This window comes from Cherax quadricarinatus, chromosome 1 (genome assembly GCF_038502225.1).
Source record: "Cherax quadricarinatus isolate ZL_2023a chromosome 1, ASM3850222v1, whole genome shotgun sequence".
NCBI lineage: Eukaryota > Metazoa > Arthropoda > Malacostraca > Decapoda > Parastacidae > Cherax > Cherax quadricarinatus.
Genome location: NC_091292.1, coordinates 84068353 through 84093884, shown reverse-complemented (window position 1 = coordinate 84093884; position 25532 = coordinate 84068353). Strand labels below are relative to the sequence as shown.

Below are 25532 nucleotides of genomic sequence, written 5' to 3'. Positions count from 1 at the left end.
CCCTCTTTTCTTGTTCTCTCCCTTTCTATAACCTCTCGTGCATTTCCTCCCTTCTCTCATTCACTTCCTCTGTCTCCTGTCATATCTGACACTCTAAGTGAGACATGGCATGGGCAGTAGCAGTAGAATATCCTCCCTCTTTCTTCCATCATATCGGACACAACATGGATTGCTAATGTTTACTCTCTTATGTTGTGGTGAAAAATAGATTCCTAGGGATATGACATAGGAAGGAATGGTGAGAATAATTGTGATCCTATCACCCATGGGTAGAAGTAACATGAGCATTCACAAAACGCTGTATCTATGCATTTTTTTTTTTTTAACACTGGTTGTATCCCACCGAGGCAGGGTATCTATGCATATGATGAAATAGTGATGAAGGAAACAGTAATGTAATTCATCTACCCAAGCTTACTTAACCAAAATCACAATTACTGAATCTTCAGTTTGTGACAAAACTCTACCAAGCAAATATGAGCATGCCACACATACATGAAATGGCTGTACACAAATATGAATTCATTTTGTGAAAAATTACAGGAGAAAACTAATCTTAAGAAAATTATGTTTCACTGTTTGCAGTGTTCATATCTGCAGATCAGCATTTATAAACAATTACAGTACAGTAATTTGTTCCAAAATATCCCAGTCATAAGTGTGGATTTTCATAATTTTTATGATCATGTGTCAGGGACTTGCTGCATAATACACATGAGAAACTAAGAATATGAATAAAGGAATAATGCATTAGGCTTATTAGCCCATGCTAAGCAGGTCTAACTCACCCATCCACACCTACTTAATAAACCCTTTCATTCTGTATTTAAATCAACTTAGTGTTTTCACCTCATTGATGCTGCCTGGTAGTTTTTCCACTCATCTACAATGCTATTACCAAATTATTTTTTTTATTAATACATTGGCCATCTCCCACCAAGGCAGGGTGGCCCAAAAAAAGAAAAACTTTCACCATCATTCACTCCATCACTGTCTTGCCAGAGGTGCACTCACGTTACAGTTACAGTGGACCCCCGCATAACGATCACCTCCGAATGCGACCAATTATTTAAGTGTATTTATGTAAGTGAGTTTGTACGTGTATGTTTGGGGGTCTGAAATGGACTAATCTACTTCACAATATTCCTTATGGGAACAAATTAGGTCAGTACTGGCACCTGAACATACTTTTGGAGTGAAAAAATATCGTTAACCGGGGGTCCACTGTATATTCATTAATTATATTCATTTATTAATCCTAACTTGAATTATAATAAGAAGTGGGACTTGTTGCCTCTATGTAACATTGTGTAAATACTGAGAAGTAGGTTCTAGACACAATTATAAAAACTAATGTTATACTCAGTGACAGGACAGTTATGTCTTGGACAATTGTGTCCCAGGCAAATGCATCACAGTTATTGGTGTCCTTGGACATTGGTGTCCCAATATATGTATATTTCATATAGATGTATTTTTTTTTATTTTTAGGTTAGGTTAGCATGATTAGAGGGTTGAATTTTATTGATTAAAAAATTTAATTTTTAAGTCCAAATTTAAAAAGTATGCATGTTGTAGGCAACCCCTCATGTGAAAATTTGTCCTCATTTTCCTATAATTACCCTAATTCATTAGATGGTTGCTTTTTGAGCTGAGTTAAGAGGCTTAGCTTATGTAACATGGGGTGTGTTACCCAGTAATAGTCACATGTAGTAAGATGCAAACAAAACGGACACAAGTGTCTAGGGACTCCAATGACCGGGACGCATTTGACTGGGACACAATCCTCTAGGATACAAATATCAATGCTTTTTTTTTTCCTTTAATCAGTTTTTTTTTTTAGGTGGACAGGTTATAATTTAAAATTTAATTTAAAAGTATTAAGTTGGGGTGTCATCAAAATCTTTATACAACAGCTTTTGGAGATATATGTACTTATTATAGAAAATTATTTTGTTAATTTCAGTGGTCGATGTGTCAGTTGCACCTGTGGAAGGCCCATGGAATAGATATAGACCTTTTCACATGTGGAATTTGTCAAACATATAAGACATGTACACAGCAGAGACTTGTAATTCACCAGAAAACTCATTCAGATACTCGAGACCATATTTGTAAGGTAACTAGAATTAAAAAGCTCTACAGTTCTGTATATATTTTTTATATCTTTCGAAATTGAAGATTTGTTGTATTATTAATAAAGCTGTATCAGAATATTAATTAATTTAACTGATAAATTTTCTTAGTGAACATAAAACTATATAAAAAATAATTAAATTTACTTACACTTTAGAAAATTACTTTCTGATGCTTTGAATTTGTTAAAAATAGGTCTGTGGAAAAGGCTTTAGACAACTGGCACAACTCCTAAACCATCAAGTTCTACATATAACCAATGCCAAGAATCTTCCTTCCTGGGCACAAAAGGGGTACTGTAATGAATGTAAAAGATGGTTTTGGGATAAGAAGTCTTTAAAAATTCATATTAGTGCAGTGAGTATTTGTATACATGTATTTAGTATAGAATATTCTTTCTTCTAGTTGGATTTCCTGAATTAATATTACTGTGGTTTAGAAGCTGTTAATTGTTAATATGTATTATAACTTTCTGATTTTAGTAAAAAAAAAAAATTATTCAGTTGAAAATATGCTTTTAGGGTCATTTGTATGACTTGAAATGACATTGTGAAAATTCTTGAGAGTTTGATGAAATCATGTGAATTAAACTTAAAATAAGCTGTGATAGAATAACTGCTCTTAAAAAAAAAATGGATTGAATATAATAGTCATGGCTTAGACAACACTGCCTAATTGTATTTTTTGTAATTTTACAGGTACATTTGAAATTGAAACCTCATGCCTGTCCTCACTGCTCATATAGATGTTCAAGAAAGTTTGACCTAAAAGTTCATCAAAGGTTAGTGCGGTACTTATGATATACAGTTTTTAAATTCATTAGCCATTTCCCATTACAGCAGTTATGCAGGAAGGAGGCACATTCATCATCATTTGTCCCTAGCTATTTGTTCCGAAGGGCAGACATATTGTTGCCATTATGGACCAAATTAATGGAAATCAGTATGCTCTCACTTCAACAGTATTTTATATGCTGTAGACCACTTGTCTGCATCCCACTTTAGCATTTCACTTATGTCTTCTAAATGTTAAGGCATTAATTACTTCTTAGTACCTTTGTACCTTTCTTCCAACCTCTCTCTCTTCTGTAGTCTATACCTCTTCATTTCTCATTCACTGAATAATATTCACACTACAGGCACTGGCTAGTAATTCTAATATCACTAGACTACATGGTCATTTGTTTAGTGCAAATTTTTTGTACACTGATAAGGGAAGGAGCTGGAATTAGCCAATTCATGTTGGTACAGTTGTAATTTCTCCACAAGAAACGTGTGATAGGATCCTAGGTAGTGGCTGCTCACAGACCTTGGTTGGTGAAACTGTAAGACCTGTATTGCAGTAGGCTAAGACATCTTAAATGTGCTAATAATTCTTGGACCACTAGACTGCAGGTTCGATCTCATCACTTTATTTGAACATACTATAAATATACTATTACCCCGTAAATGGTCCAAACGTATATATACGTTTTTACCACTAGTGCCCCAAACGTATATATACATTTTATTTTTCCCGCCTTCAAATTTGGCACGATTGGCCTGAGATGCCTTGTCAGCATAGAATGGGTCCTAACACTCAGTGTGTGCGGTATTAAAAAAATCTGGGACCACTTAGTACCTTGTGGGAGCACCAGTTCAAATGAGCGCCAGGTAGAGCAAACAGCGCAGCAAACACCTAGGATTCACTGATTTAATGTAGTACTAACTCTCCCATTTTAAGAGGAAAGTGATTTTGACCTCGAGTTTAGTGGCTTTGAGGTGGATGTGGCCATAAGTGGTTGATGCAATATCAAAATATCTCGATAATAACCCATGTGCAACATTTGTGCAATGCGCTTTGAGAATGTCTTATAACCTATACCCTAAGTAAAGAGAAACAATTCTGGCTGGCTGGCTGGCCAGCTGCGTGGCTGGTCGCTGCTGGCAGCCTGGCTCTATCTCCATTTATCTGTGTATCTATGTCTGTTTCTCTGTCTCTATCTCTGTCTCTGTTTCTGTCTGTCTCTGTCTATCTCTGTCTCTGTCTGTCTATCTCTGTCTCACAGGTACACATAAATACAAGTATACAGTGGACCCCCGCATAACGATGGCATCACATAGCGATTAATCCGCATACCGCTTGCTTTAATCGCAAAAATTTTGCCGCGCATACCGATTAAAAACCCGCTCACCGATTTTCGTCCGAGACGCGTCCAATGTGTGCCCTCAGCCAGCCTCACATGTGCCGCCCGTGCCATTGTTTACCAGCCAGCCTCCGCGGTAACATCCAAGCATACACTCGGAATATTTCGTATTATTACAGTGTTTTCGGTGCTGTTTCTGGAAAATAAGTGACCATGGGCCCCAAGAAAGCTTCTAGTGCCAACCGTACACCAATAAGGGTGAGAATTCCAATAGAAATGAAGAAAGAGATCATTGATAAGTATGAAAGTGGAGTGCGTATCGCCGACCTAGTCAAGTTGTACAAGAAACCCCAATCAACCATCGCTACTATTGTGGGCACCAGAAAGACAATCAAGGAAGCTGTTCTTGCCAAAGGTTTAACTGTGTTTTCGAAACAAAGATCGCAAGTGATGGAAGATGTTGAGAGACTCTTATTGGTGTGGATAAATGAAAAACAGCTAGCAGGAGATAGCGTCTCTCAAGCGATCATATGTGAAAAGGCTAGGAAGTTGCATGAGGATTTAATTAAAAAAATGCCTGGAACTAGTGATGATGTGAGTGAATTTAAGGCCAGCAAAGGTTGGTTTGAGAGATTTAAGAAGCGTAGTGGCATCCATAGTGTGATAAGGCATGGTGAGGCTGCCAGTTCGGACCACAAAGCGGCTGAAAAATATGTGCATGAATTCAAGGAGTACATAGACAGTGAAGGACTGAAACCTGAACAAGTGTTTAATTGTGATGAAACAGGCCTGTTCTGGAAGAAAATGCCAAGCAGGACCTACATTACTCAGGAGGAAAAGGCACTCCCAGGACATAAGCCTATGAAAGACAGGCTTACTTTGTTGATGTGTGCCAATGCTAGTGGTGATTGCAAAGTTAAGCCTTTATTAGTGTATCACTCTGAAACTCCCAGAGCGTTCAGGCAAAAGAATGTCCTCAAGGATAATTTGTGTGTGCTGTGGAGGGCAAACAGTAAGGCATGGGTCACTAGGGACTTTTTCTATAACTGGTTACACCATGCATTTGCCCCCAATGTGAAAGATTACCTAACTGAAAAGAAATTAGAACTTAAGTGCCTCCTGGTGTTAGACAATGCCCCTGGTCATCCTACAGACGTGGCAGAGCGACTTTATGGGGACATGAGCTTCATTAAGGTGAAGTTTTTGCCTCCTAATACCACTCCTCTCCTGCAGCCCATGGACCAGCAGGTTATTGCAAACTTCAAAAAACTGTACACAAAAGCTCTGTTTGAAAGGTGCTTTGTAGTGACCTCAGAAACTCAACTGACTCTAAGAGAGTTTTGGAGAGAGCACTTTAATATCCTCAATTGTGTAAACCTTATAGGTAAGGCTTGGGAGGGAGTGACTAAGAAGACCTTGAACTCTGCTTGGAAGAAACTGTGGCCAGAATGTGTAGACAAAAGGGATTTTGAAGGGTTTGAGGCTAACCCTGAGAGGATTATTCCAGTTGAGGAATCCATTGTGGCATTGGGAAAGTCCTTGGGGTTGGAGGTTAGTGGGGAGGATGTGGAAGAGTTGGTGGAGGAGGACAATGAAGAACTAACCACTGATGAGCTGATAGATCAACTTCAACAGCAAGAGGCCAGACCTGAGGAAACTGGTTCAGAGGAGGGGAGAGAGAAATTGAAGAAGTTGCCTACTACAAAGATAAAGGAAATCTGTGCAAAGTGGCTTGAAGTGCAAACCTTCATGGATGAAAATCACCCTCACACAGCTATTGCAAGCCGTGCTGGTGATTATTACACTGACAATGTTGTGAAACACTTTAGGGAAGTCATAAAGGAACGAGAGGTACAGGCCACTATGGACAGATATGTTGTGCGAAAGAAGTCCAGTGACTCTGAAGCTGGTCCTAGTGGCATTAAAAGAAGAAGGGAAGTAACCCCAGAAAAGGACTTGCCACCTCAAGTCTTAATGGAAGGGGATTCCCCTTCTAAACACTAACACTCTCTCTCCCCTCCTCCCATCTCATCAATCATCACCAGATCTTCAATAAAAGTAAGTGTCATGTAAGTGTGCATGCCTTTTTCAGTTTGTGTGTATTAAAATTAACATTTCATGTGGTAAAAAAAAATTTTTTTCATACTTTTGGGTGTCTTGCACGGATTAATTTTATTTCCATTATTTCTTATGGGGAAAATTCATTCACATACCGATTATTTCGCATAACAATTACCCCTCTTGCACGGATTAAAATTGTTATGCGGGGGTCCACTGTACAGTGTAAATTACCTAGGATAATCCAAAAAATTCAGACATAGTGCTATACTCTGCTTGAAGATATGAGTAAACGTGACGACCCAGTCTTGCGGCTCTCTCTGAGACAGAGAGCTAGATGGATAGACAGGGAGCTTGACAGACAGACATGTTTGTGTACCAGCGAAAACAAAGCACAAAGCAGGGCCATGCTCATCAAATGTCACCTCTAATCTTTTCGTATCAAGTGTTGTCACTGCACCCTGGAGTATGCTCATCAAAGTCAGCTCTTATCAGATGTTATCTCATCACGTCACTGTCAGGGGTGGACTTTGTTTCTCCTCCTCCTCTCTCCTCCTCCCACCTCCTCCTCCTCTCTCCTCCCTCCTCTAACCTCCCACCTCCTCCCTCCTCCTCCTCCTCCTCCTCCTCCTCCTCCTCCCTCCTCCTCCCTCCTCCTCCCTCCCTCCTCCTCCCTCCCTCCTCCTCCCTCCCTCCTCCTCCCTCCCTCCTCCTCCCTCCCTCCTCCTCCCTCCCTCCTCCTCCCTCTCTCCTCCTCCCTCCCTCCTCCTCCCTCCCTCCCTCCCTCCCTCCCTCCTCCTCCCTCCTATTTCCTCCCTCCTCTTTCTTCCTCCTCCTCCCTACTCCTCCCTCCTCCTCATCATCCCTCCTTCTCTTCCCTCCTTCCTCTCCTCCTCCACCTTCCTCCCTCCTCCACCTTCCTCCCTCCTCCACCTCCCTCCCTCTCCCCCTCCCTCCTCCCCTCCCTCCTCCCTCCCTCCCTCTTCCCTCCTCCCCCTCCCTCCCTCCTCTTCCCTCCTTCTCCCTCCTTCTCCCTCCTCCCCCCTCCTCCCCTACTCCTCCCTCATCCCTCCTCCCTCCTAGCTCCTCCTCCTCCTCCTCCCTCCTAGCTCCTCCTCCTCCCTCCTCATTCCTCCTCCTCCCTCCTCCTCCCTCCTCCTGCTCCCTCCTCCTACTCCCTCCTCCACCTCCCTCCTCCTCCTCCCTCCTCCTCCTCCCTCCTCCCTCCTCTTTTCTCCCTCCTCCTCCCTACTCCTCCTCATCCCTCCTCCCTTCTCCCTCCTTCCTCTCCTCCTCCTCCTTCTCCCTCCTCCATCTCCCTCATCCACCTCCCTCCTCCCCTTCCTCCCTCCTCCTCCCTCCCTCTTCTTCCCTCCCTCCTCTTCCCTCCCTCCTCTTCCCTCTCTCCTCTTCTCTCCTCCTCCTCCACCTCCCTCCTACTCCACCTCCCTCCTACTCCTCCCTCCTCCCACCTCCATCCTCCCTCCTCCACCTCCCTCCTCCACCTCCCTCCTCCTCCTCCTCCCTCCTCCTCCTCCTCCTCCTCCTCCCTCCTCCCTCCTCCTCCTCCCTCCTTCCTTCTCCCTCCTCCTCCTCCCTCCTCCTCCTCCTCCCTCCTCCTCTCCCTCCTCCTCCTTCCCTAATCCTTCCTCCTCCCTCCTCCCTCCTTCCTCCTCCCTCCTTCCTCCTCCCTCCTCCTCCTCTCTCCTCCTACCTCCTCCCTCCTCCCTCCACCTCCCTCCTCCTCATCCCTCCTACCTCATCCTCCCTCCTCCTCTCTCCTCCTCTCTCCTCCTCCTACCTCCTCCTCCTACCTCCTCCTCCTACCTCCTCCTCCTACCTCCTCCTCCTACCTCCTCCTCCTACCTCCTCCTCCTCCTCCCTCCTCCTACCTCCTCCTCCTCCCATCTCCTCCACCTCCCTCCTCCTCCTCCCTCCCTCCTCATCTCTCCTCCTTCCTCCTCATCCATCCTCCTCATCTGTCCTCCTCATCCCTCCTCCTCATCCCTCCTCCCTCCTCTCTCCTCCTACCTCCTCCCTTCTCCTCCTCCTCCCTTCTCCTCCTCCCTTCTTCTCCCTTCTTCTCCTCCCTCCTCCCTCTCCCTCCTCCTCCTCCCTCCTCCTCCCTCCTCCTCCCTCCTCCTCCTCCCTCCTCCACATCCCTCCTCCTTCCTTCTCCTCCCCCTCCTTCCTTCTCCTCCTCCCCCTCCTCCCTCCTCCTCCCTCCTTTTCCTTCCTCCTCCTCCTGCCTCCTCCTCCCTTCTCCTCCTCATTCTCCCTCCTCCTCCTCCCTCCTCCTCCCTCCTCCTCCCTCGTCCTCCTCCCTCGTCCTCCTCCCTCCTCCTCCTCCCCTCCTCCTCCTCCCTCCTCCTCCTCCTCCTCCTCCTCTCTCCTCCTCCTCCTCTCTCCTCCTCCTCCTTCTGTCAGGATAGTTGCTGAATCCCCTTACATGTGTTTTATAGATTAACTGAGCATTATAGTATCATCCATGTGTTTATATAGAAGATCCCTTAGGCCTGTGACTGTATGACATCACGGGATACAGCTTGAGTGTGAGGCGAGCTACCTCGGCCTCAGTCGGCGTATAACATCCTGCTAGGCAGTGACACGGCAGGCTGGGCTCCATCTCCCATTATCACAGTCTGACAATATATATCGTTACCATCCACCTAATGTGTTTACCTTCAACCCTCAAATCTCCTTTAAGAACCCCTACGACAATTGGTGGCAGCAGTGAGCCTGTAATCCTGATGATTACAGCGATTTCTGGAGATAAATTTCTACTTGGCCGGCCGACATCTTGTGATTAGGCCTGCCGAGCAGGGTAAGCTCGACCTACCCCAGCCAGCTACCTCATTCAAGCGTCTACCAGCCACTACATTATTCACTGGTCAGTCTCTTTGTATTAGTGTTTATCTGCTTATTTGCATCACTTCCGAGGGGTTGACCCGAGTTTGCAAAGCCAGCAACCAGTCTGCAGTGGGGGAGTCAGAACAACCCAGTCAGTCCAGCCTAGCCTACTCCATCCAGCTTTTGCCTGCCAAGCCAGCTTTCCACCCCTGCTGTGTTCTTCATGAGAAGTTATCAAGCTATTCTGTGTGAAGGGTTAAGATAAGCCAGCAAGCAACTAACCCAGGTGTCTTACCCCGGTACTCAAGCAAGCCATGTGGGTACAGTCTTCATCGCTTGTGATTCAAGTTCCAAGCCATTCTGAGTGTTTTTTCATCCCTGTGGTGTTGTGGTAATTCGTGGGTTTGTTTTTAAGCCAGCCGCCTTAGAATTATCTTCGCGCCAGTGTGGGTGTCCCCAGTGAGGCTTACGCCGTTCATCCCATGGGCCCACTCACTCACCACGCGGTCTCGGTCTTAGCCCTGTTCCAGCCCCAGCCGCCTCACTCAGCCATTAACCCACTCACCCAACCTCTACCATTGTTTTGGTAATCTTACTATGGGTACTAGCACCATATTTTAAGGACCACATAGGGGGTCAGGAGCTAGAGTGTGTTTGGCGCCACCATTGAAAGCCTCCTGTGTGAGTTCATCGTCGATTTAAGCGCAAATACTTCGAGTGTGGAGAGAAGTCAGTGATCGTAGCCAGCCACGAGAGGACATAAACATCCACGACCTTCTACCTAATTCTTCACCAAGTCGTTACAGCGATAATACTTTTCATAGAGACATTTGCGAGTGTTGAGACATTTCTTTTGTGTTCCAGTGATTTTTCTTAGTGACATTCAGTGACTCTTGATTAGACTCAGTGTTAATTATATACTGTTTGCAAAATTTTTTTTTCCCTTCTTAATTCAGTGTTAATTTCCGTGCATTAATACATGTCTGTTGTGTTGTGCTTCTATTTTTTATACACTTGAAGTAAGTACCTAGTGTTTTTCCTGTTGTGTGTGCAACATATGAGCAGTATAGAACTTGTGTTACACTTTACAATCATCTTGTGTTCAAAGTATTCTAGTGAAGTATTTCAGTAATTTATTACCTTGTATTCTGCATCACAACTCAGTGTTATCTGTTATATTTTTATCCCAGCATCTGTGTATTCTTGTTTTGTTCTCTGTGTTGAACATTCTTGTGTTCATATTCTTTTCATGTAGCCAGTGTCTAATTTGTCTTATTTCCACAGACAATAGTGCCATTATTTTGTTCAAGCAAGATAATTATCTTTTCAAACTTTTCACACATCAAGTTTCATAGCAAGAAAATTCTAGTATTGTGTTTATGTTGATGTGTTGTGTTCTGCATCACTGTAAGTGTTCAAGCCTTTCTTGTTCTGTGTTTTGTATCTATTATTTTTTTCATATTTCGTTGAACAAAATCACTCTTAGTGCAATTTTTAAGTTCTTCTTTTAATTGTTCTTTTGCTTGTTAAGTGTTGCTTAAGCTGCAGTTAAGAGTTAAAGTGTTCCCTCAGTTCATTCCTTGATAATAATATTTTCTTTTCTTGTAAACAGTGTTTTCTTATGTGTGTAATATTTTTTTTATTATTGCACATTGACTCATTTTGCAATAATTCTTGTGCAAACATTGTTGTCATTAAAATTTTTCTTGCAGAAATTTTAAGTATTGTTGTGCAATAATCTTGATAAGCAATTGTTATTTGCAGTATTGCTACAGTTTATTTCAGTGCAGTTTCATATGCTCTGTTCTGTGCATAATATTTTATTCTTTCTGTGCCATTTTATTTTATTTCAGTGAATTGTGTCCCAGTTTGTTTTAATTTTGCACAAGCTTTATTGAGTCCATTTTATCATTTTATTGTTGTATTTCCCTATTGCATTGAAAGTAAAGACAACTCACTGTGCCATTCATTCAATTTAAAGTAAAAGTTGAGGAAATTAGATTTGAGTAAAATTACAAATTCTCTTGATTTTCAAAGTGTTGTTTGTTCAGTTGAGCATTTTCTTTGTGACTGTGAGTTTCCTTGCTTACTGTGTGACCTGTCAATTTTTAATTGCTTATGCAGAATAGTTAAGCATTTTCTTCCCATTTAAGCTTATTGTGTCATTCTTTTTTTTTTTTTTTTTTTTTGCTTTATGTCCTTCAGTAAGTTCACTGAGAACATGTCCCAGTCACTTTTGAATGTTCACTTAGTGTATCATGCCAGTCAAGGTCAATATGAATCAGTCCACAGTACCAATATTCCCTTACTGACTGAAAGACAATGCCTAGCCCTTGAGCAATGTGTTTGTTCTCACAGCTTGTATCTGAGATCTGTTAAAGTGCTGCAAAATGTTAAGTTCAGATTAAGTTCCTATAGATCCGTGAATTACTTATTAACGTAGCCGAGCGGTCAGGCACTAGTAACTCTGTCACTCCCATCTGTGTTCCTCCTACACCTTCAGATTTGCAGGATAGTGTTCCGTTGCCTCAAGTGTCCGGGGACACTCAGACTGCTTTGAGTGCACAGCCTATCCCTGCAATGTCTGCTAGTTCAAGTAGTAGTTTCTCCACAGGGGATGCCTTGTCAGAAAATGATTACTTGCAACTAGTAATGCCATCTCTTGTTGATGTCACATGCCGTATGCAGAAAGATGTCTCTGTTGCGGCTAGTGCTCTCACTAGAGTGTCTGTTGTTGTTCCTTGTGTTCCAGATGGTGATCCCATCCTAGTTGAGAGTAATCAGTGTATTGTAAGAAGTTATTTCTCGAGTAACTTTCACATGTTGTTAATGTTTGTAAGTGAAGTTTCCTTATAGTTGATACCTCATGTCACTGTGTGCGACTCAGATTGAATATCTGTATTGTTGACCGTGTTCAATTCTTTCTCCTGTGCTTGTAGTTTGAGATAGTAGATTCGTTCTCCCTTGCTCATATTGCGTGTTATAGCGTTATTTTTTTTTTCAACCTTGGAGAGTCATCCACTCCACCGAGATTGTTCATTCCTCTAGTAAGAAAGAACCGATCCCTTGTGTTCTGGTGATTCGATTCCTGCTCCAGGAAGATCTTATTCTGACTGTGAAGCCACCAGCACCCATTAGTGACTTTGTAATGAGCCAAGAATTACTGTATCGAACACCCGAGTTGGGTACTCCAAGCAGAAGAGTTTACCAGTTAGTAATTCCACAGTCACTAGTAAACGTAGCTCTACAGCTAGTTCATGATGCAACAGGTGTTGCACACCCTGGTATGGATCGTTCTGTGAAACAAGCCAGAATGAAATACTTTTGGCCACGTATGGCAACTGACATTTCAGAGTATGTTAAGAAATGTAGTGTTTGTATGCAACATAAAGGAAATGTCAATGGTCCTAATCCAATCCAAGTGTGCCCAACCACTAGCGAACCGTGGGAAAGAGTTGCCCTTGATTTATTAACCAATTTTAAATGTTCCCTCCAAGGCAACAAACATCTGTGTGTTATGGTAGACCATTTCACCAGATATTGTGAGTTAGTTCCTATTGCAGATAAGACTGCTGAGACAGTAGCTAAAGCGTTTAAAGAACGCATTATCTGCAGGCATACCACCCCTAAGTCCTTAGTAACAGATAATGGAGGTGAATTCTGTAATGAGATTCTTGAAAATTTGTGTACTTTGTACAAGATCTCTAAATCCACCATTGTTCCTCATCATCCTGCCAGCAATGGGTTAGCCGAACGAACCAATAAGAAAGTGCTTGATGTCCTGAGAGCCACTATCAACCCCAATAGTGAAACTTGGGATGAAGTTATACCAGATGTCCAATGTGCCATAAATTCTGCTTACAATGCTTCCATAGGTGATACTCCACATTATGCATTGTATGGTGTAGACAAGCGTTTACCCTATGAGTTGTTATATTCCACTCCGAAACCCAATTACAACCCTGATGATTTCGTAGCAACTCGTACAAGCATGGCTCAGAGTGTTTTTAGAAGAATCCGTGAAACACTTCATAAATCAACAGCAGAATTTACTAGAGTAACTAATAGCCGTGCTAAGCCATCAAAAGTAAAAGTAGGTTCAAGAGTAATGCTGATAAATTTCAACAAAACATCCGAAATGCCTAAGCTCAATCAAAAGTTTGTTGACCCTTATCAAGTTGTAGAACATATCTCTGGCAATAAGTATAAGGTTAGAGAAATTAGTACTGGTAAGTACAAAGAATCGCATTTAGATCATATGAAATTAGTATGCGATGTTGATGATATTGCTACCCAGACTAATGTGACAGATACTGAAAATCCTCTTGACTCTGTACCCTCCACCTCAAATACTCAGTCAGATAATCAACCTGAATGTCATTACTCCTTGCGTACTCGACAAGTAATGAGAAACCCACAAGTATCTTTTGTAGATACTCGTTCAGATCTCCCTCAGTCAAGGCATGTGTTAGCCATTGCAGAGGAATTCGATCCTCCCAGAGATGATAACCATTCTGCATATGTAAACCTCACCCTAGCAGAATTGGGTTTAAATGTACATAGTCTGTATAACTAGTTGTCCGAGATGAAGGAAATTGTCAACTGTTTGTTATTAACTGATTAGTTTTTCAGAATTTTTTTTTTCGTATTCACGTTCCCTCCGTGTTCTGAGAATTTGACAGTAATGATCTGAGTGCACCAGATGCCTTTGCTGTTAATTTCACCTTGTATATATATATATTTATTCTTCCTCAGAATCTGTAGAGTGCATGAATACAGATAGATCGATCAATGCCATTCCATATTGTACAATGAATTGTTCTTATAAGTCATAATGCATTACGTTAAAAGTGATTACGTTAACACCCATTACGTAAAACTCATTTTGTTAACATCCATTATGATACCATCCATTAGTTCTAAGTTATATATGAATTTGTTATTGTATAGAATCAGCCCAGAACCACCTGCCTGTTCAGCCTATAGGATAGTAGTGTATGTCGGGACGACATACATAACATGACCGAGCTGTCAGCATAGTTGCTGAATCCCCTTACATGTGTTGTATAGATTAACTGAGCATTATAGTATCATCCATGTGTTTATATAGAAGATCCCTTAGGCCTGTGACTGTATGACGTCACGGGATACAGCTTGAGTGTGAGGCGAGCTACCTCGGCCTCAGTCGGCGTATAACATCCAGCTAGGCAGTGACACGGCAGGCTGGGCTCCATCTCCCATTATCACAGTCTGACAATATATATCGTTACCATCCAACTAGTGTGTCTACCTTCAACCCTCAAATCTCTTTTAAGAACCTCTATGACACCACCTCCTCCTCTCTCCTTCTCCCTCCTCCTCCTTCCTTCTCCTGCTCCTTTCTTCTCCTCCTCCTTCCTTCTCCTCCTCCTTCCTTCTCCTCCTCCTTCCTTCTCCTCCTCCTTCCTTCTCCTCCTCCTTCCTTCTCCTCTTCCTTCCTTCTCCTCCTTCCTTCTCCTCCTTCCTTCTCCTCCTCCCTCCTTCTCCCCCTCCTCCTCCCTCTTCCTCCTCCTCCTCCCTCCTCCTCCCTCCTCCTCCTCCCTCCTCCTCCTCCCTCCTTCTCCTCCCACCTCCTCCTCCCTCCTCCTCCTCCCTCCTCGTCCTCCCACCTCCTCCTCCCCTCCTCCCTCCTCCTCCCCCTCCCCCCCCCCCTCCTCCTCCCTCCTCCTCCTCCTCCTCCTCCGTCCTCCTCCCTCCTCCTCCTCCTCCCTCCTACCTCCTCCTCCCACCTCCTCCTCCTCCCTCCTTCTCCTCCCTCCTTCTCCTCCCTCCTTCTCCTCCCTCCTTCTCCTCCTTCTCCTCCTTCTTTCTCCTCCCTCTTTCTCCTCCCTCCTTCTCCCTCCTCCTCCCTCTCCTCCCTCCTCCTCCCTCCTCCTCCTCCCCCCCCTCCTCCTCCTCCCCCCTCCTCCTCCCTCCTCCTCCTCCCTCCTCCTCCTCCTCCCTCCTCCCTTCTCCTCCTCCTCCCTCCTCCTCCACCTCATCCCTCCTCCTCCCTCCTCCCTCCTCCTCCCTCCTCCTCCCTCCTCCCTCCTCCTCCTCCCTCCTCTTCCTCCTCTCTCCTCCTCCTCCCTCTGCCTCCTCCTCCTCCCTCCTCCTCCTCCTCCTCCTCTTCTTCTTCTTCTTCTTCTTCTTCCTCATTATTATTATTATTATATACAGTGGATCCCCGCATAACGATTACCTCCGAATGCGACCAATTATGTAAGTGTATTTATGTAAGTGCGTTTGTACGTGTATGTTTGGGGGTCTGAAATGGACTAATCTACTTCACAATATTCCTTATGGGAATAAATTCGGTCAGTACTGGCACCTGAACATACTTCTGGAGTGAAAAAATATCGTTAACCGGGGGTCCACTGTACTTCCACATATCCAAAACATTGCTGGGACTTTGTATATACTATATTCCAAGACAATAGTAAATGACCAAAGCAAGTGTAAATATCCACCTGTAAGTGTGTTTGTGACAATGTGAGTACAATTTCAGTACCTAATACTAGTGTCAGAACAAAGATTCATTATAAGATGACAAGAACTACTATAAATTGTAATTATCAGAACATAAAAATTATATAAAATAATATGAAAATAGAAAAAAAGTATATTGGCAGCACTTCTGCAAGTGGCAGGACTCAGTGTTGCTGTCATGTGAACATCCAGTGCCAACTTCTCGGCCTCATATCTTTCAAAATATTCGGGGCACTGGGGTAGTGAACGTATATATACGTTTGGACCGATTATGGGTTAAATAAGAAACTTTTGTTTATTTGAGAAACTTTCGTTTTTCTTTTTTAGGCCACCCTGCTTCAGTGGGATATGACCGGTTTGATAACAAAAAAATTTTTAATTACATTTTTCTTCTTGAATGTCCTCTCTGAAATTTTAAGTGTAATTTAATATTAACCCTTAAACTGTCCAAAGGTAGATCTACGTTCTTACCACTAGCACTCCAGACGTAGATCAATGTTTTATTTTTCCTGCCTCCAAATTTGGCATGATTGGCCTGAGATGCCTGGTCAGTATGGAATGGGTCTTAACACTCAGTGTGCGCTGTATTACAGAAATCTGGGACCACTTAGTACCTTGTAGGAGCACCAGTTCAATTAAGTGCCTGCTAGAGCAAACAGTGGCAAACACCAGGGATTCACTGATGCCATGTTGTATTAACAGTCCCCTTTTAAGAGGAAAGTGACATTGACCCAGAGTTTAGTGGCTTTGAGATGGATGTGGCCACAAGTGGTTGAAGAAACATGAAAAACCTTGATAATAACCCTTGTGCAACATCCTTTCATCTTACCAGAATGTCCTATAGTCCATGCCCTTAATAAAGAGAAACAATTTTGGAACATGTGTCATACATGTTCAGCTGGCTGGCTGGCTGGCTGGGTGGCTGGCTGGCTGGGTGGCTGGCTGGCTGGCTAGCTGATTGACTTTGGCTATCTCTCTGTCTATCTCTATCTCACAGGTACACATATGTACGGTTATTACACATGGTGTAAATTACCTAGGATAACCCAAAAAATCCAGACAAAGTGCTATACTGTGCTTGTAGATTTTTTTTTTTTCAATAAGTTGGCCATCTCCAACCGAGGCAGGGTGACCCAAAAAAGAAAGAAAATCCCCAAAAAAAGAAAATACTTTCATCATCATTCAACACTTGCCTCACTCATACATAATCACTGTCTTTGCAGAGGCACTCAGATATAACAGTTTAGAAGTCTGTCTAAACTGTCAATATCCCAGACCCCTCTTTTAACCCTTTCAGGGTTTTCAATGTACATACTAGTACGGCTTACGCACCAGGATTATTGACGTACTAGAACGCCTAAATTCTAGTGCCTTCAAATCTTGTGAGAGAAAGCTGGTAGGCCTACATATGAAAGAATGGGTCTATGTGGTCAGTGTACACAGTATAAAAAAAATCCTGCAGCACACAGTGCGTAATGAGAAAAAAAAACTTTGACCGTGTTTTTGGTTTAAAACAGCGACTTTGCACTGTATTTTCGTATGATATTTATGGTTGTATTCTAGTTTTCCTCATCTCGTATTATAGAATGGAAGACATATTACAGAAATTGAGATGATTTTGATTGGTTTCACAATGAAAAGTACCTTGAAATTGAGCTCAAAGTAGCAGAAATGGTCGATTTTTACCAAAGTTCAAAAGTAAACAAATCATGCCAAGCATCCAATACTAGTCAACTGGTGAGTCTAATATTCTTTCTTAAGTGCGCTGATATTATTTACACCATTTCTACACTAATGCAGTAGTCTGTATAACAGTAAATCTTCTATTTTTTGTGAGAATAAAAATTCAAAGTGTAAAGCAAAAGAAATATAAGAGGAGCCTGGGGACGTGACTAACGAACAAAGAACCTGTTATTTTAGTGCCGGGAATGTCTGTCTTGTTTATTCTGGACCCTATTTAGAAATTGGCATCTTTTGAAATTTGTGTGAAATTGGCAAAATTGCCAAATTCTAACCACTTTATTGGATAGTTGAAATTGGTAAATGGGTGGTTTCTTGTACTCATTCAATAGAAAAAAATGGAGTTCTAGTGAAATAAATATGTTTTTTGTCGACTAGTACACAGGAATTGGCCGAAAATAGGGCTCAAATTGGGCGAAGACCACTAACTTCATGAGAGCATAATTCCGTAAGTTTTTCATCAAATTTCATACTTTTGGTGTCATTATGATCGGGAAAAGATTCTCTATCATTGCATAAGAAAAAAAATAATTTTCTTTTTTTTTTTCCGAAAAATTTTCGACCCTGAGAACAAGTTTAGGAGAGGGCCTCTCGACCCTGAAAGGGTTAAAGTGCAGGCATTGTACTTCCCATTTCCAGGACTCAAGTCCCTCTAAATCTATAATAACCAGTTTCCCTGAATCCCTTCACCAAATATTACCCTGCTCACATTCCAACAGCTTGTCAAGTCCCAAAAAGCATTCGTCTCCATTTACTCCTATATAATATGCTCACACACGCTTGCTGGAAGTCCAAGCCCCTCACCCACTAAACCTCCTTTACCCCCTCACTCCAACTTTTCGAGGACAGCCCCTACCCCTCCTTTCTTCTACCACAGTTTTATACGCTCTCCAAGTTATTCTACTTTGATCCATTCTCTCTAAATGACCAAAAAACCTCAACAACCCCTCTTCAGCCCTCAGACTATTACTTGTAGTAACTCCACACCTAATTTCCACACTCCGAATTCTCTGCATAATATATACACCACACATTGCCCTTAGACAGGACATCTTCACTGTTGAGAAATGGCATTACCAGCTAAGTTTAAACAGTGAACACTTAACTTAAAGACAGCTCATCGCCTGCACAGCCGCCCCTGCAGACGAGGTCTAGAAGCTGTCGAAACCATCTCACAACGGGCTGTCAAGAAATATAATTTGTAAGATTATAAATTACCCCTAGGGGGTGTTATGTCAGCATTTCATTCACTGATGGCTGACAACTTACTTGTTTGGACTCAAAAGTCCACACCTTACTGCCGACTATAGGTTGATTACAAACTCCTTGCGACTCAAGAACTGCGCAGTCCCCCGTTCTACAAGAAATTCGTAACATACCTTGCTCTTGTAGCGTGAGCTATGGTGTTCTTCACACCTTCGACAGGTATCGGTGACTTGATAGAAGCTGAAGTGTCCTTGGATGTCCACGTCTTCCATTGTCTAGGAAACTCACACTGGTACACTATGTTCCACAAGATTTGTCTTTATTGTTCACAATGTTATCACTGAAGAAGCTGATCACACTTCTCTTAAGTGTTTATTGTGTTTTATGAGACACTTTGTTCACACTAACGCACAGATCGTTGTTCTTTGTTGGTTATCCTGGCGTCAGTGTCACTCTCAGTAGAGTCAAAAGTAATCTGAAGACGCCACAGCGCCCCATGCCATCACTGCCCCTTGCACAAAAAAAAAAGCTGACCTAGTACTTTTTGCTTCCTTGCCACTTCCTCGATGAAGCAAAGCAGAAGGTTTGATTCTTGCTGTCTTAAGCATAGACAACAATGTCCACTATCTTTACTATGGTAACGAAGTGGGAGCAGGATTTTCCTTAATTGTCCTGCTAAAGTAAGAGATGTACTGTCTCTTATTAAAATGCACTCTGCAACACTGGACTGCAAGGAGCAATGGTCGGTTGACCACAGGTCGCACACTCGTATGGCATCTGTGATCAATTACTCATTGTAGCAGTAAACAAGACGCTTGCCCCTTCTGAGAGGTCTGGGCCCCTCAGGGCTGAAAGGGGCTGAAGGGGGCTGATACCCCCCTCCTGGAGAAAATTTCTCCACACTGGGGGGCGGCGGAGGTTCGCTGCAGGTGAACTATTCATCACTTAACATTAATTTAATTTTCTCACTCGCCACCACTGCTGCTTGTCTTTTCTGAACAGCTTTAGTCTGTGTGGTGTCTGGAGAATCACTAATTTTGTTTTCAACATTGTGTAATTCTAACGGCACTAGTTTATTTATTGTCCGCTTATTCACTACACCTTTGCTCAAAACATCAACTGTCCTGATGATTCCATTTGCATCAGGATATATGGTCACAATTTTTCCAAGTGGCCATTGGGACCTCGGACCATCATTGTCAATAATCACTGTGTCACCTGGTCTTAAGGACTTATGATTTTCAGGAACACCAGCTCCATAGAAGTGTTCTCTCAATGAGGTGAGATAGTCTTCTCGCCAAATTTTCTCCCAACGTTCAATCACTTTATTAAGGTGTTTGAATTTACGTCTGAGTTGCTCAGGTTCGAAATAAGTAGGATCCTCTATGATTTCTTTATCATTCATGGGAGGAACAGGTTCGAGCCTTCTGCCATGGAGCAAATGAGATGGACTTAACACTTCTAAATTGTCCAGATCATCGGTAACATAAGTCAGAGGTCTGTTGTTGACTCTATTTTCTATTTCAGTCACAACTGTACGGAATTCTTCTAAGTCGATTCTTTGACGATGAAGAGTCTTCCTTAAACAACATTTTACAATGCCAATCATTCTTTCATAAAATCCGCCGTGCCATGGAGATTTAGGAGGAATGTATCTCCAACGACATCTGCGTTGATTCAGCATCTGTTGTACTTCTGGTTGATCAAAGATCTTGCTTATATAAGCAGCACCAGCAACAAAGTTCGTTGCATTATCTGAAATCATCAGTCTGGGACATGTCCTTCTGGCTGCAAACCTTCTGAATAATTTGATAAAGGTTTCAGCAGACATGTCAGTGGCTACTTCTAGATGTACTGCTCTAGTCGTAGCACAAGTGAACAAACAGATGTACACCTTGATGGGAACTTTGTCAACTGTTTTGGTTAAAATTATTGGTCCAGCGTAATCTACACCTGTCACCTCAAATGGAGTGATATGACAAACTCTTTCAGAGGGATATGGAGGTGGACCTGGATACTGACATACTCGCATATCGTAGTGACGACAAGTAATACAGTCCTTTATTTGCTTTTTCACACTTTGTCGACCTTGAGGTATCCAGTAGGATTGTCGTATATGACAAAGTGTGTCAGCTACCCCACCATGTAACACGTTACTGTGGGCGTTTTGAATAGTCAGTTTTGTTAGCCAATGATTCTTGGGGATCAATATTGGATGTATGGCTTCTTTAGGTAGTGAAGAATTATGAATTCTTCCTCGACATCTTATAATTTTTTCTGAGTCGAGATAAAGTCCTAAAGAATTAATCATGACAGGTTTCTTTGGGGATTTATCTTGTGTTTCCAGAAATTTATATTCTGTAGAGAAAACATCTTTCTGTATTAGTTTCACCCAGTATTTAATGGGTTGAAGACATTCATAATCAGGTTTTATTCCTTTAATGAATTTAAAGACAAGAGCTGTAACTCTTAAGAGTTTACCCAAAGATGAGTATTTAGATCCATCAATGACTATTTCTGTTGTGTCTGCAGTATTTACACAACTTATTTCTGCTGTGTTCAAGCAGACTGTTTCTTCTGGCATAATGTGAGCTTTTTGCTGAGGCCAGTTATTTTCATTAGAGAGCCAGTTCGGTCCGTGGAGCCATAATTTATTATCCACAAATTTCTTGAGTGGGACACCACGTGACAACATGTCAGCTGGATTCTCTTGGGTAGAGACGTGGAGAAAGAGATAATTTCTCTGCATCTCTTTTATTTCTGCTACTCTGTTCTGTACATAGACCAGCTTACTCTTATTATTTCTTAACCACTGGAGAACTGCCTCATTATCACTCCAGATCACGGTTTTCTCAATAGTGAGATGATCAAGTACTTTGTTGAGATAGACAGCTAATTTTGTACCTACATAGAGTGCTGTCAGTTCCAATTGTGGTACAGTTCTGACCTTCAAGGGTGCTACCCTGGCCTTTGAAGTAATTAGTGTACTTCCTTCAGCATTACTCATGTAAGCTACAGCGCCATAACCTTTGGTTGACGCATCACAGAACACATGTAATTTTTATTTTTTTTTTTTTTTTTTTTATTATCACACTGGCCGATTCCCACCAAGGCAGGGTGGCCCGAAAAAGAAAAACTTTCACCATCATTCACTCCATCACTGTCTTGCCAGAAGGGTGCTTTACACTACAGTTTTTAAACTGCAACATTAACACCCCTCCTTCAGAGTGCAGGCACTGTACTTCCCATCTCCAGGACTCAAGTCCGGCCTGCCGGTTTCCCTGAATCCCTTCATAAATGTTACTTTGCTCACACTCCAACAGCACGTCAAGTATTAAAAACCATTTGTCTCCATTCACTCCTATCAAACACGCTCATGCATGCCTCCTGGAAGTCCAAGCCCCTCGCACACAAAACCTCCTTTACCCCCTCCCTCCAACCTTTCCTAGGCCGACCCCTACCCCGCCTTCCTTCCACTACAGACTGATACACTCTTGAAGTCATTCTGTTTCACTCCATTCTCTCTACATGTCCGAACCACCTCAACAACCCTTCCTCAGCCCTCTGGACAACAGTTTTGGTAATCCCGCACCTCCTCCTAACTTCCAAACTACGAATTCTCTGCATTATATTCACACCACACATTGCCCTCAGACATGACATCTCCACTGCCTCCAGCCTTCTCCTCGCTGCAACATTCATCACCCAGGCTTCACACCCATATAAGAGCGTTGGTAAAACTATACTCTCATACATTCCCCTCTTTGCCTCCAAGGACAAAGTTCTTTGTCTCCACAGACTCCTAAGTGCACCACTCACTCTTTTTCCCTCATCAATTCTATGATTCACCTCATCTTTCATAGACCCATCCGCTGACACGTCCACTCCCAAATATCTGAATACGTTCACCTCCTCCATACTCTCTCCCTCCAATCTGATATTCAATCTTTCATCACCTAATCTTTTTGTTATCCTCATAACCTTACTCTTTCCTGTATTCACCTTTAATTTTCTTCTTTTGCACACCCTACCAAATTCATCCACCAATCTCTGCAACTTCTCTTCAGAATCTCCCAAGAGCACAGTGTCATCAGCTAAGAGCAGCTGTGACAACTCCCACTTTGTGTGTGATTCTTTATCTTTTAACTCCACGCCTCTTGCCAAAACCCTCGCATTTACTTCTCTTACAACCCCATCTATAAATATATTAAACAACCACGGTGACATCACACATCCTTGTCTAAGGCCTACTTTTACTGGGAAAAAATTTCCCTCTTTCCTACATACTCTAACTTGAGCCTCACTATCCTCGTAAAAACTCTTCACTGCTTTCAGTAACCTACCTCCTACACCATACACTTGCAACATCTGCCACATTGCCCCCCTATCCACCCTGTCATACGCCTTTTCCAAATCCATAAATGCCACAAAGACCTCTTTAGCCTTATCTAAATACTGTTCACTTATATGTTTCACTGTAAACACCTGGTCCACACACCCCCTACCTTTCCTAAAGCCTCCTTGTTCATCTGCTATCCTATTCTCTGTCTTACTCTTAATTCTTTCAATTATAACTCTACCATACACTTTACCAGGTACACTCAACAGACTTATTTTATTATTTTTTTTTTATTATCACACCGGCCGATTCCCACCAAGGCAGGGTGGCCCGAAAAAGAAAAACTTTCACCATCATTCACTCCATCACTGTCTTGCCAGAAGGGTGCTTTACACTACAGTTTTTAAACTGCAACATTAACACCCCTCCTTCAGAGTGCAGGCACTGTACTTCCCATCTCCAGGACTCAAGTCCGGCCTGCCGGTTTCCCTGAATCCCTTCATAAATGTTACTTTGCTCACACTCCAACAGCACGTCAAGTATTAAAAACCATTTGTCTCCATTCACTCCTATCAAACACGCTCACGCATGCCTGCTGGAAGTCCAAGCCCCTCGCACACAAAACCTCCTTTACCCCCTCCCTCCAACCTTTCCTAGGCCGACCCCTACCCCGCCTTCCTTCCACTACAGACTGATACACTCTTGAAGTCATTCTGTTTCGCTCCATTCTCTCTACATGTCCGAACCACCTCAACAACCCTTCCTCAGCCCTCTGGACAACAGTTTTGGTAATCCCGCACCTCCTCCTAACTTCCAAACTACGAATTCTCTGCATTATATTCACACCACACATTGCCCTCAGACATGACATCTCCACTGCCTCCAGCCTTCTCCTCGCTGCAACATTCATCACCCACGCTTCACACCCATATAAGAGCGTTGGTAAAACTATACTCTCATACATTCCCCTCTTTGCCTCCAAGGACAAAGTTCTTTGTCTCCACAGACTCCTAAGTGCACCACTCACTCTTTTTCCCTCATCAATTCTATGATTCACCTCATCTTTCATAGACCCATCCGCTGACACGTCCACTCCCAAATATCTGAATACGTTCACCTCCTCCATACTCTCTCCCTCCAATCTGATATTCAATCTTTCATCACCTAATCTTTTTGTTATCCTCATAACCTTACTCTTTCCTGTATTCACCTTTAATTTTCTTCTTTTGCACACCCTACCAAATTCATCCACCAATCTCTGCAACTTCTCTTCAGAATCTCCCAAGAGCACAGTGTCATCAGCAAAGAGCAGCTGTGACAACTCCCACTTTGTGTGTGATTCTTTATCTTTTAACTCCACGCCTCTTGCCAAGACCCTCGCATTTACTTCTCTTACAACCCCATCTATAAATATATTAAACAACCACGGTGACATCACACATCCTTGTCTAAGGCCTACTTTTACTGGGAAAAAATTTCCCTCTTTCCTACATACTCTAACTTGAGCCTCACTATCCTCGTAAAAACTCTTCACTGCTTTCAGTAACCTACCTCCTACACCATACACTTGCAACATCTGCCACATTGCCCCCCTATCCACCCTGTCATACGCCTTTTCCAAATCCATAAATGCCACAAAGACCTCTTTAGCCTTATCTAAATACTGTTCACTTATATGTTTCACTGTAAACACCTGGTCCACACACCCCCTACCTTTCCTAAAGCCTCCTTGTTCATCTGCTATCCTATTCTCTGTCTTACTCTTAATTCTTTCAATTATAACTCTACCATACACTTTACCAGGTACACTCAACAGACTTATCCCCCTATAATTTTTGCACTCTCTTTTATCCCCTTTGCCTTTATACAAAGGAACTATGCATGCTCTCTGCCAATCCCTAGGTACCTTACCCTCTTCCATACATTTATTAAATAATTGCACCAACCACTCCAAAACTATATCCCCACCTGCTTTTAACATTTCTATCTTTATCCCATCAATCCCGGCTGCCTTACCCCCTTTCATTTTACCTACTGCCTCACGAACTTCCCCCACACTCACAACTGGCTCTTCCTCACTCCTACAAGATGTTATTCCTCCTTGCCCTATACACGAAATCACAGCTTCCCTATCTTCATCAACATTTAACAATTCCTCAAAATATTCCTTCCATCTTCCCAATACCTCTAACTCTCCATTTAATAACTCTCCTCTCCTATTTTTAACTGACAAATCAATTTGTTCTCTAGGCTTTCTTAACTTGTTAATCTCACTCCAAAACTTTTTCTTATTTTCAATAAAATTTGTTGATAACATCTCACCCACTCTCTCATTTGCTCTCTTTTTACATTGCTTCACCACTCTCTTAACCTCTCTCTTTTTCTCCATATACTCTTCCCTCCTTGCATCACTTCTACTTTGTAAAAACTTCTCATATGCTAACTTTTTCTCCCTTACTACTCTCTTTACATCATCATTCCACCAATCGCTCCTCTTCCCTCCTGCACCCACTTTCCTGTAACCACAAACTTCTGCTGAACACTCTAACACTACATTTTTAAACCTACCCC

General features: G+C 42.5%; 1 protein-coding gene across 6 annotated transcripts in view; it reads left to right on the top strand.

Annotated features, from left to right (window-relative positions):
* LOC128685741 (zinc finger protein 39) overlaps positions 1-25532 on the top strand; it is a 127896-nt gene that overhangs the window by 64985 nt on the left and 37379 nt on the right. For all 6 annotated transcript variants that reach the window (XR_011391790.1, XM_070083397.1, XM_070083376.1 and 3 more), the window contains exons 10-12: positions 1967-2119; positions 2332-2493; positions 2835-2917. Coding sequence is in view for 5 of the 6 variants with exons in the window: in XM_070083397.1 (XP_069939498.1) it covers positions 1967-2119; positions 2332-2493; positions 2835-2917 (398 nt within the window). In the remaining variant the exon portion in view is untranslated. The remainder of the gene's footprint in view (positions 1-1966; positions 2120-2331; positions 2494-2834; positions 2918-25532) is intronic.